Source organism: Maniola hyperantus, chromosome 15 (genome assembly GCF_902806685.2).
Source record: "Maniola hyperantus chromosome 15, iAphHyp1.2, whole genome shotgun sequence".
NCBI classification, from domain to species: Eukaryota; Metazoa; Arthropoda; class Insecta; order Lepidoptera; family Nymphalidae; genus Maniola; species Maniola hyperantus.
In genome coordinates, this window is record NC_048550.1 from 13,515,613 (window position 1) to 13,526,992 (window position 11,380).

General features: G+C 42.7%; 1 protein-coding gene and 1 non-coding gene across 2 annotated transcripts; both read left to right on the forward strand.

Annotated features, from left to right (window-relative positions):
• The first annotated feature begins 751 nt into the window (after positions 1 to 751).
• LOC117988978 (uncharacterized) lies at positions 752 to 9,327 on the forward strand. Its single transcript, XM_034976274.2, has 13 exons — positions 752 to 959; positions 1,512 to 1,697; positions 2,202 to 2,297; positions 2,850 to 3,056; positions 3,506 to 3,637; positions 4,171 to 4,344; positions 4,778 to 4,890; positions 5,076 to 5,080; positions 5,222 to 5,280; positions 6,419 to 6,574; positions 7,220 to 7,315; positions 8,034 to 8,173; positions 9,092 to 9,327. Exons 1-13 carry the CDS (start codon positions 924 to 926, stop codon positions 9,288 to 9,290), a joined length of 1,599 nt encoding a protein of 532 aa, XP_034832165.2. The 5' UTR covers positions 752 to 923; the 3' UTR covers positions 9,291 to 9,327.
• A 1,213-nt stretch (positions 9,328 to 10,540) lies between these two features.
• Positions 10,541 to 10,703, forward strand: LOC117989269 (U1 spliceosomal RNA). Its single transcript, XR_004674554.1, has one exon. It is a non-coding gene; the product is annotated as a U1 spliceosomal RNA (small nuclear RNA).
• The last annotated feature ends 677 nt before the right edge of the window (positions 10,704 to 11,380 follow it).

Here is an 11,380-nt window from a genome sequence, read left to right on the forward strand (position 1 = left end):
GGTTAGCGCGGGGGCTGAGCGGGGCGTCCCCATCCCGATTGCCATGTCGACCTGTCGCGAACTGTACCTAGGTACAGCTCCTCTTAAAATACTTGTAATTATTTCAGTACCTCTAAGTAACTAACTAGTTAGTCGTTTCCTGCGATGTATTATTTCTTTCTAACGTTTTATTCTGTACCAACAAACATCCCATGCCTTGTAATAAAATATCCCAGCTATATTAAGTACCTATATTTAAATATTTCGAACAAGTAAAATACAAAACAATGTTCATACTATCGCAAAGACACGACATAACGCGTGACTGGCGATTGATGGCGAAAATATAACGGCAGGGCATTTTAAAATCCATAATAGCTGGAAAAATGTTTCATCTGAATCCATCACCCGCGCACTACTGAGTATGGGTATCCTTTCAGAATAAGAAAAAATTAGGTCAAAGTCCACCACGCCACCAACTGCAGATTGGTAGATTTCACACGCCTATTTATTATAAAGAAGGCATGCAGGTTTCCTCAAAATGTTTCTTCAATGTTAATAAAGCAAGTGATACTTTTTGCTTCAAACTTTGCTGAAAACATACAAATCCAAAAAGTTACAGAGTCGTACCCGAGATGGAACCCTGGACTCTCCGTATAGGAGGCAGACGTCCTATGGTGACGTCTTACTGAGGTCCATAGATTAAAGAAATTAGGCCAAATAGTTTGACAAATTTATTTGGCATCTGACAAACTTGTTACAAACCTGACAAACGATCTTTTACTCAAAAATCATTTAAAAATTACAAACATCCCAAAACCGTTTCCTAAATCTCGTAAAATATTACAAAAATTGCTAAATTGTAAGGTGGGCGAGATGCGTCAATGAAATTAGAGTGAAAATGTTAAAGCACACGACTTACGGATCCTGCCACCGGCGCATGCATGGCGGAAAAAACTGTAAGCTTCAATACACACTGCGTAAGTATCGCACAAGAGTACCTAGGTATTACTCACCTAAAGGCAGGTAAGCTAGTTCTAGTTGAACAAGGCGTGACAGGGCGTGCAGGCTCCAACGTTCATTTCGATCACATGTTTATACAATATACACATCCTACCCACGGACTTGAAGTAGCCCAAGTCAACTGTATATTCTGTGGCCAAGTGGCGGTACTCTACAGGCAGTAGGTAGTGAAAAATCCTATTACAATGTAAAGGATTATTTAAATGATAAGAAAGCTTGGGAATAAGTTGCTTAACAGCTTTGTGATAGTTCTAAAGTGGTGATAGTAAAAAGAATATCGGGCTGAGTTTGTTGTGGGCTCTTCTCAGACCTTGGCGTGTTTGGAACCTTCGAAGCTTTAGTTTTAAGTTCGCGTAAACATTATCACCAGTATATAACAAAAAAACATCATCTTACAAATGCAACAACCGACTATCAAAAAGTGTAATTTATTACCTACTTTGAATAAACGTTTTGACTTTTGACATTTGACTATGTAGGAAAGGGGCTAAAGAGTTGGAATTTTTCAGAGTCTGTACGAATCCCAGTTAGAGTCGATAGCGAGATGGCTGAGCTGCAACGGGGAGGTGTTGGGGATGGGCCCCACAGCGGTGTTCGCGAGCGCCGCCGCGCTGTTCCTGTACAACGAGCTGCAGGCGACCGTGTTCATAGCTGGCGACCACGGCCAGGTCTCGCTGTTAGAGAAGACCCTCGTTGTAAGTTGCCACAAGCTCCTACGCATCAAACCTTGACTGGAGAAAATCATCGTCACTTGGCAACGACTGCCATCGCATCGACGACTGCAATTTAAAGTCAAAGTCAAATGATTTATTCAAAATAGGTAATAAATTACTCTTTTTGATGGTCTGGTGTTAGATTTGTAAGATATAGTGGTGATGATTATTACGCAAACTTAAAACTAAAGCTACGAGGGTTCCAAACGCGCCCAGGTCTGAGAAGAGCCCACAACAAACTCAATTGACCCTTGTGTACTGACATGTTTGGCAGGAAGACCTTGGCAACTGCGGGAAAAATGATGCAGCTTTCAGGGTTTCCGACGTTTGAGGGTATTAGACTAATACTGTCTATATTGAAGACTTTTCAAAAAGATCCAACCTTGTGGTTGAAGGTCTGGAACTTCAAATTATCAATTTTACAATCTTTTAAGTTTCTTTCCCGATTCTTGATCACAAGTCTGTATGAGTTTTCATTTGTTACAGTCTACTATGGTGCTCGGAATGTTGGCGCTGATGATTCACCTCTGGGTGTGCTCTATGCGCTTCTTTCAGTACTATCTGGACACCCTTATTAAAGACGTTAGTGATTTTTAATACCTTTTCTAACTCCTTACTTCCTTCTCTTTTAAAAATTGATAAGAGATCGAAAAACTGATAGACGTCGGAGTCCCAAGTTGCTAGAATGGTGACCTCTCACCGGAAAGCGCAGCGTTGGAAGGCCCTCCACTGTGTGGACTGGACAGACGACATCATACGAGTCGCAGGGAGCCGCTGGTTACAGGCGGCGCAAGACCACGGTATGTGAAAGTCCCTACAAGAGACCTATATCCAGCAGTGGACGTCTATCGGTTGATGATAATGATGAAGAGATCGTTGTTGACTGGAGTCTTTATATTTTCACAAAATCCTTTTCTGGTTGTTAACAAAATTATGTTCCAGAAACAGCAACGCCCTATGGAAGTTGTAGTATGTAACCCACGGCACTTGAAGCACCTTTAATGCGCCTAGAATAAGCAGACAGTATTATTAAAGCACGCTTCACAGCAAGTCTTTCTTATTGGGGCCTCCAACACCACATGGCGACCCTGCCAGTCGGCGCGCCTTTACCGAATTAAGTTGGTAATTTTGCAGAGTCCAAGTATTCTGCTGGAGATGACCACAGCAAGTCTCCTGGGCAAAAACGACTTAGTCGCTCTCGGCCCTTTGACCCGGTTCCTCAAGCAGCAGCAGCCTCAGATCCACATAACCGTGTGCTGGCTCCTCTCGCTGTGCTACGCCGACTACGTGAGGAAGAACTACTGCCAGCGGTTCAACATGCCATATCTGGAGCAGTGGTTGGTAATGTGGAATTTGTTGTACTACCATTACAACTACAACTACTTGGTTTTGATGTTTGAAAAACATTTGATTTTGCGCCCGATCTCATAAATATAAGCATGAACAGTTAAAACCTCGAACCCTTGAGCAAACATCAGGTGTAGACTGCGCGCGTGTCAAATATCAATTAGGTTAACCTTGTTTTCCTCGCGTAATCTACTGAAACTTGCTGTCTCAAATCCCTTGAGATCGATAAATATTGTGCAGCAAGTTCAAAGATTTAACTCGGATCTCTGATGATCAGTCTACTGATACTATGCTCTACTTCATTGAGTGATACTAAAATATTTTTTCGTAGACACCCTTCAATGGGTCAAAAATAAATGTCATATGAGATCGGTGGTTATCATTCAGTGTTAGACACTGAGCTAGCGAATCACTAATAGGCAGGATACTGTTACTTCTTACAGGCAAGCCGAGTTGCAAGTGCGCGCATCCCACGGCGTCAACAGCACCATGGCGAGGGTGAACAGCTTCGTGGGGGCTGTGCATCAGCGTCTGCGGGAGTTCAGGCAGGAGCCACTCACCAACGAGGCACACACGTAATTGTTACTATGAAGCGCCCTATCTAGTGGAACATTAATATCACTGGTTAATGGTTTTAAAGCAATTAAATATCACTTGCTTATGTTTTAACGGTGAAGAGAAACATCGTGAGGAAATCAGCATGCCTGAGAGTTCTTCATAACATTCTCAAAGGTGTGTGAAGTCTGCCAATCCACACTTGGCCAGCACGGCAAACTGCAACCTAAACTCTTCTCATTCTGAGAGAATACCTATTCTGAGTAGTGAGAGGCCGGCGATGAGTTGATCATGATGATGATATCAAAGTGTACAATCCTGATCGCTTCCATAAAGGATCACCTTTAAAAATGGTGTTCAGTATCCTTATTATAAATGCGAAAGTGTGTTTGTTTTTCAATCACGTCGCAACGGTGCAACGGATTGGCCTGATTTTTTACATGATAGATAAAGACCTGGAGAGTGACATAGGCTACTTTTTATCCCGGAAAATCAAAGTGCGTACATCCTATTAAACCTAAACGGTAGCTGTAGTGACACGGTTGTTCCCTAGAGTGTTGCGTGCTCAATGCATGCGTCGTCGGTGGAGGTCCGCCGAGCCACCAGCCACGTCTCGCACGAGTGTGCCGGCCTGGTGGCCAAGAGGTCGCAGCACGTGTGCAGGCACCTCGTCGCCCAGTCCAGCGACACGGCGGCTGCCATTGAGAAACTCCGAGCATTTGTTGCGGTAAGTGATTATTCCTGTATCTTCGGTCTGTATAAGCTGTGATAGCCTAGTGGTTAGGACGTCCGCCTTCTTTCGGAGGTAGGTGGTTCGATCCCGGGCACGCACCTCTAACTTTTCGGAGTTAAGTATGTGCGTTTAATTAATCAAATATCACTTGCTTTAACGGTGAAGGAAAACATCGTGAGGAAACCTGCATGCCTGAGAGTTCTCCATAATGTTCTGAAAGGTATGTGAAGTCTACCAATCCGCACACAGCCAGCGTGGTAGACTATGGCAAAAACCATTCTCACTCTGCGAGGACAGCCGTGGGCTGTAGTGAGCCGGCGATTGGTTGATGATGACGATCTTCGGTCGTCATAATAAGTACTCGTAGCTGATAGTTACAGTGCGATAAGAGGTCGCCAAATAATTGATACTTAGTCCATGTTCCTAGGAAACCCGATGTTCCTGCAATAGTGCACCGAACGCCTGCGAGTCTGCTTCTTGCCCCTCCGTGCTCTCGTATCAAAAGGACCTACTCCGAAAACCATCCCTGGAGATCGTGCAGCGATGATCTGGCGTTCTAACTCCTAATTTTATTGCAACTTGTACCCTGGATTTTAATAAACAATCTATCAAAAGCAAAGCAGTTTATACTGTTGTATATCTTTATTCTGTGCTTTTATCCGATTTTATTTTTTATCTGAGATCTTTGGCTTTGAGAGATAGTTGTCATTTGATTTGTCATATAGACAGTGTCAAATAAAAATGTCGGTGATTGACAAAAATAACCATGTAGCTCAGCTCACAACTTGAACTACAGGAATTTTGAACTTAAATAAACATGAGGAGATTTTGATTTGATATCAAACAATAATTCCAAAAAAAATTATTACAGTATCCATTCGTGTCATGTCATCGAACATATTAACGTACATAAAGACAGGATGTATTGAGGTTGGTATTTGCCTACTTTTCACTCGACCTTAGTGACCGTTTTCCACAGCGGGGCGGAGAGATGTTTTCAGCCGATTCAGATTCTTAATCATCATCATCATCATCATGATCAACCCATCACCGGCTCGCTACTGAGGAAGAGTCTCTTCTCAAATGGGTTTGGCCATAGTCCACGCTAGCCAAGTGCGGATTGGCAGACTTCACACACCTGTGAGAATATTATGGAGAACTCTTAGACATACAGGTTTTCTCACGATGTTTCCCTTCACCGTTAAAGCAAGTGACATTTATTGGGTGCGTGCCCGGGATCGAACCCCCGACATCCAGAAGTAGTAGGTAAGGTATTCATACAGTAGATAGGTAGGTATAGTACGCGACAGGTCGAGACGGCAATCGAGGTGGGTACGCCCCACACACCAGCACATCCCCCGCGCTAACCCGGTGCGGGATAGCGTGGGTGACATGCCGGTGAACGGGCGTCCCCCCTCATATCCCGATTGCGATCTTGACCTGTCGCGTATTATACCTGCCTAGTTATATTGTGCAACAAACGTTTCTTTAGTAACCGTTGTTTCAACTTTAATCACGTTGACAGTTTCTTTGCTTCAAGCAGCAACAGAATTCTTAGCAAAAAAATTATAGCAGATAGCAAAGTAGGTAAGCTCAGTTTCTATGGTATCGGCTATCGAAGCCAAGCTAAAAATTTCGTTTTGCAGCGCTTTCATGTCATTCAGTTTTTCAATTTGGCAATTCAAGCAGCAATAGAACTAAGCAGTATAAATTATAGCGGATAGCAAAGTAAGCTCAGTTTCTAACCTATCAGCTATTAAAGCAAAGTCAAAAATTTGTTGTTGTAGCATTTCAAGCATGCAAAATTCTTCGTGTAACAGATAAATAAAAGGAAAAGCTGAGTGACTGACTGATCTATCAACGCACAGTTCAAACCACACTGGACGGATCGAGCTGAAAGGCATGCAGATAGCTATTATGACGTAGGCATCCGCTAAGAAAGCATTTTTGAAAATTCAACCCCTAAGGAGTTAAAATGAGGGTTTGTCATTTGTTGAGTCCACGCGGACGAAGTCGCGGGCATAAGCTAGTTAGATATCAAAGCAAAGTCAAAAACTGATTTTTGCAGCTTTTCGAGCATACAAAATGTGGGGACAGTAGCCTGTCAGCGATACCTACCATCATGTGGACGATCGGCTCGGCGGCGGTTGCACATCGGCTAATATCGGCGCTGTTCCGGCGATCCCTCTTCCGGCGGGTACCACTGTGGGAAATCACTTTACAGGTAGGTATATTATTTCCAGATGTTCGGTAATCAAGTGGCTAAGACCTGCCCCCTGGTTGTGTAAGAAAAAGGCATCGTTATCGTAATCGGCAAAAAAATTTAACTTTGATTGGTTTATTCGCTGTTTACATTTTTTCACAGCCAATCAAAGGGCAAAATTTGTTGACGATTACGATAATGATGAATACGTTTTTCTTACATAATTGGGGGGCTGGTCCAAAAGGGACAAATTCACCGTAAATCGTTTCAAGCGAAAAATAATAAATCCAGGTATCACCCCCAGACTTTCTATTCGTAATAATTTTCATAAGGCTGCATTGCAGTCCATAGCAGCTCCAGATAGGGTTTTCAAAATATATAGACTAGGTACCGCTTGACTGCAATCAGACTTACTGGCAAGTAATGATGCAGCCAAAGATGGAGCGCGCTTGCCTAAAGACTGCCTATACACACAAGTTACCTACGTGAAAAGTGGAGAAGAAAACTGATGCCGGAAGGGCGTTTCTTATCCTAGCGGTCCGGATTAGAAACGCAGGAGGCAAATCGCTTCGCATTATGTCCGTGGGATTTGGACTAGGTAGGTAGATAGGTACCTTGACGATGCCTTGCGATACGAGTAGCTTACCTAAGACGTTCTTTTTTCAGCACCTCCTGTTTGTATGGATGGTACTGTACAGTGTCCAATTTTGGGTTGTCGTCGTGCACATCGTGAAATTCCTCGTCAAATATTGCTATGAAACCGTAAGTGAAAAAAAAACCTAATTAAAAACACATCTGCCCTGCCAAAAAATTATAAACTAAAAAGTTAGAAAAAATCCCATTTCAAAATGGCGCCTCCAGCCGCCATATCCATTTTTTTTTATATCTAGGAAGTGTCACTCGGGATGATGTGAGGATTCTAACGATACATCTGATGATCTGTTCAGCCATTTAAAAGTTATGCTGGAATAAAGAAACTTACATACCTACATGAACCCTGAAAACATTTTGGGTACTTAGTCGTGTAAAAAAAATCTCTCTATAACATAAAAGGTAGACCCCACTAAGAAAGGATTTTCAGAAAATCTACCCGAACGAAGCCTTATTTACTCTTGTATGCATCATCATCATCAACCGATAGACGTCCACAGCTGGACATGCCGAGGTCTTTTGTAGGGACTACCACGCGCGCGCGGTCTTGCACCGTCTGAATCCAGCGGCTCCCTGCGACTCGCCTGATGTCGGGCGTCCACCGAGTGGGGTCTTCGAACACTGAGCTTTCCGGTGCGAGGTCACCATTCCAGCACCTTGGGACCCCAACGTCTATCGGTTCTTCGAACTATGTGCCCTGCTCATTGCCACTTCACATTGGTTCTCCTACGGATCTCATCTCTGATTTGATCGCATAGTGTAGGTAACTCCAAGCATAGCTCTCTCCATCTCTCGCTGAGTGACTCTGACATTTCTTACTCTTGTACAGGACAATGCAATGCCAACAATGGAGGACATGGAGATTGAGAAGAACATACAGCAATGGATTATCTGGATAAGCGCGGTGCTGCCGCTGGCGCTGTACATACGAATGCGGCCAAAGCCGGTACCGCCACCACTCATGATATGGTAAAATTAGCTCAAAATATCATCATCATCATCTTAAGCACTGTGGTCTTATTAGTGGGAGGTCCCGGGTTCGATTATTGGCAGCGGTTTGGGATTTTATAATTTCTAATTTCTAGTCTGGTCTGGTGGGAGGCAGGAGGCAAAGCCGTGCCGCCAAGCGATTTAGCGTTCCGGTACGATGCCGTGTAGAAACCAAAGGGGCATGGGTTTAATAAAAACTACCATACCTCTTCCAGGTTAGCCCGCTTCCATCTTAGACTGCATTATCACTGACCATCAGGTGAGATTGCAGTCAAGGGCGAACTTGCATCTGAATTTAAAACAAACCTATCGACGGCTAACCCCTAAGAACGGGTCTCCTCTTAGAATGAGATGACTTTCGTCTTAGTCCACCACGCTGGTCAACTTATTACGGAGAACTCTCAGGCATGCAAATTTCGTTACGACGTTCGTACGACCTAGAATCATGAAATTTGGTAGGTAGGTAGGTCTTATAGCACAAGTAAAGGAATAAATCCGATAACCGTGAATTTGTGGTTACCTCACAGAAAAAAAAAGTGTGTTCATGAACAAATGTTAGTATTTTCAATTTTCAAAGTTATATATTATTATTATATATTTATATATTAAGTACTATCCCAAGTGGGGTATCATACGAACGGGCTTTACTTGTACAAATATTCTCAAACAGATTTTTATTTTTATTTTTTATGCATGTTTTCGATTTATCGTGCAAAATGTCGAAAAAATACGGGACCCTCGATGCGCGGTTCACCGCCAGTTTTTAATTTATAGACTAGCGATTGGCTTGCAGACCTACTGGCAAGTGATGATGTAGCCTAAGATTGAACGCGCTAGCCTAGAAGATGTCTAAGATGACTTATTCACTCTTGACTCAAAGGATCTTCTCTTGTCCAGGATAACCACTAACCCCTGGCAGCGGCGCGAGATGGGCGCCTACGGCTACTACCTGACCCGTCCGCCGTCCTTGCACGTGGCAGCAGACTCTTCGCAAGAGCGAGCCCTGGCGCTCCGGAAAGCCTATAGCGACTCTAGCAGACCGCTCGACAGAGAATCACTCAACTTCAAGAAGAGGAGAAACTCCAAATCTGTATAGATTCCAAAATAAAGACATTTTTGTACCTACTTACGACAACTATTGTTTTATTACATCTTGCCCAAAATTATATAGGGACAAACCGTCGTTTAATTAAAAAAAATTAAGCCACAACTAAAGTTATTTCATTACAAATTGAATCATAATAGTTTGCGTTATGGCGCTAATTTTAAAAGCTTTATTAAACTTGTGGCCGGATATTTTTTGGTATCGCACGACCGCTTGTGGCAGTCTAGACTAGACACTTTTTCCAAGATTCTTTTAAGAAGGTACCTAAATTACATTTTGAGTAGTTTATGCTTATTAATTAGATGGAATATGGTTGCAATAATCTAGGTAGGCACCTATAACAACTAGCTAGCAGAGCTCCCTCGGGAATTTCTGAACATCCATTGTGTTCTTCGTTATAAAGAACCTACATGCGACGTATCCAGTATGTACCTACACTGCAAAGTCATTCAGTTTCTGGTTTATCCTTTTATGTACCTTTAGGTACAGATTTAGGGACCTAGATTTCTCGAAGTTTATGGCAACTAGGTAAACTTAGGTTTACTTCGTTATCCTACAGCAAAAAGATCTTTCTTTTCTAAAGAAAAAATATTTTTCATTTTTTTTAAATATCAATAGGTAGGTATTAAGCGTACAAACTGACTTCTCACGCGCCATTTTAACTGCATGTGTCAATTGTCATGTCAAAAGTACGATTTTAAGCCTTAGTTTAAGGGTGAACCGTACTTTTGACATGACAGTTGACCCAGGGTTAAAATGGCGCTTGAGAAGTCATTTTATACGTAAATGACGATAGGTATAAGTCCCGCAAATTGCTATTACGCTGGAACCATGTCTCATTAAAATCGAAATGACTTCATTTCACGTAGGTACATTTAAGTAAAAATATACTATCAGCTCGAAATTTCAGTCTAGTGCTGACGTCACTAAAATGGCGCCCACGCTCATTAGCAATTTGCGGGACTTATACTATTTTTTTTGTTTTGTTAGAAGTATGAATGACTAGCATAAAATAATAATCTTGGTTTTATTTAAATAATTCTAAAAAAAAAATTAATTTGTTCGCAATTTGAATTTATTCCATTTTTGCACCACATCACTGAAAAACATGAAGCAACCCTTCAAGACGTCATTAGATTAATTCATAAAAATGATAACAGATGTCACCGGTCATTTAACTGCATCGCGCTGCGGAGAAAGAGCCGCGAGGGTATATAAGGCCCCGCGCGCTGGATGTCAGCATACTAACCTTGCGTAGGGTGTACCGTGATCACGAAGGCGGTTGCCCCGGGCCGGCGCCGGCCATTGCACTGCGGCCGGATGTCGCCAGCCTGTGACTATCTCTCAAGGGATGTGTCGTACGTGTAATTTTTGGTAGTTGGACTAGCGTTCTGCGCAGTCCTCCGTCTAACCTCAAAACTTGCGATTCAAACTCGCAATGCGTAAAGTCGTGCTCTGTGTATCTTTTGTGTAGCAACATTGTGTAACACGGTAACAATCTGTAACTTTTGTGGCAACATACATGAACAATAAATAACTTTTTGTTGCCTGATGTTACTGAGTAACATTTGGAAATGTTGCTCCACAAATGTTAGCTGCGGTGTGGATGCACCGTTGTAATTCTAGGTTTTTCTTCGTCTTAGATGTAGTTAGGATAGTACGTACGGGGCAGAAAAAAAATGTACATCGACCTTTAGAATGACATTTCGACTTTGTAGAGCATTGTCTCTGTCACTCCTATGTGACGTTTTGTCGGTCTCAACGACAGAGACAACGCTCTACAAAACCGCTATCTCATTCTAAAGGTCGATGTACTGTAGGTATTCATTGTTGGGGCTACATTATCTCGCGAATATAGCCACGCGAGTGGCCACAGAAGCGAATATTGTCGTGACAAAACCCTTGATCCGCGCCCGTTTACCGACAGACAGACACAGACAGATACACAGACAACAAAGTGTAAGTATAAGGGTTCCTTTTGAGGTACGGAACCCTAAAAATAAAAAACCGGTCGGTACGTAGCGATAGAACTCACACTAGCAGTAGGTAGGTACAGTGATACTGTTCACAAAACAAGTAGG

Excerpts from the sequence above, each read along its gene's own strand:
- LOC117988978 (XM_034976274.2), top strand. The coding sequence starts at position 924 with ATGGCGGAAAAAACTGTAAGCTTCAATACACACTGC. Across the intron at positions 3,638-4,170 it reads CTCACCAACGAGGCACACAC|AGTGTTGCGTGCTCAATGCA; the intron begins GTAATTGTTACT and ends GTTGTTCCCTAG. Across the intron at positions 4,345-4,777 it reads AACTCCGAGCATTTGTTGCG|GAAACCCGATGTTCCTGCAA; the intron begins GTAAGTGATTAT and ends CCATGTTCCTAG.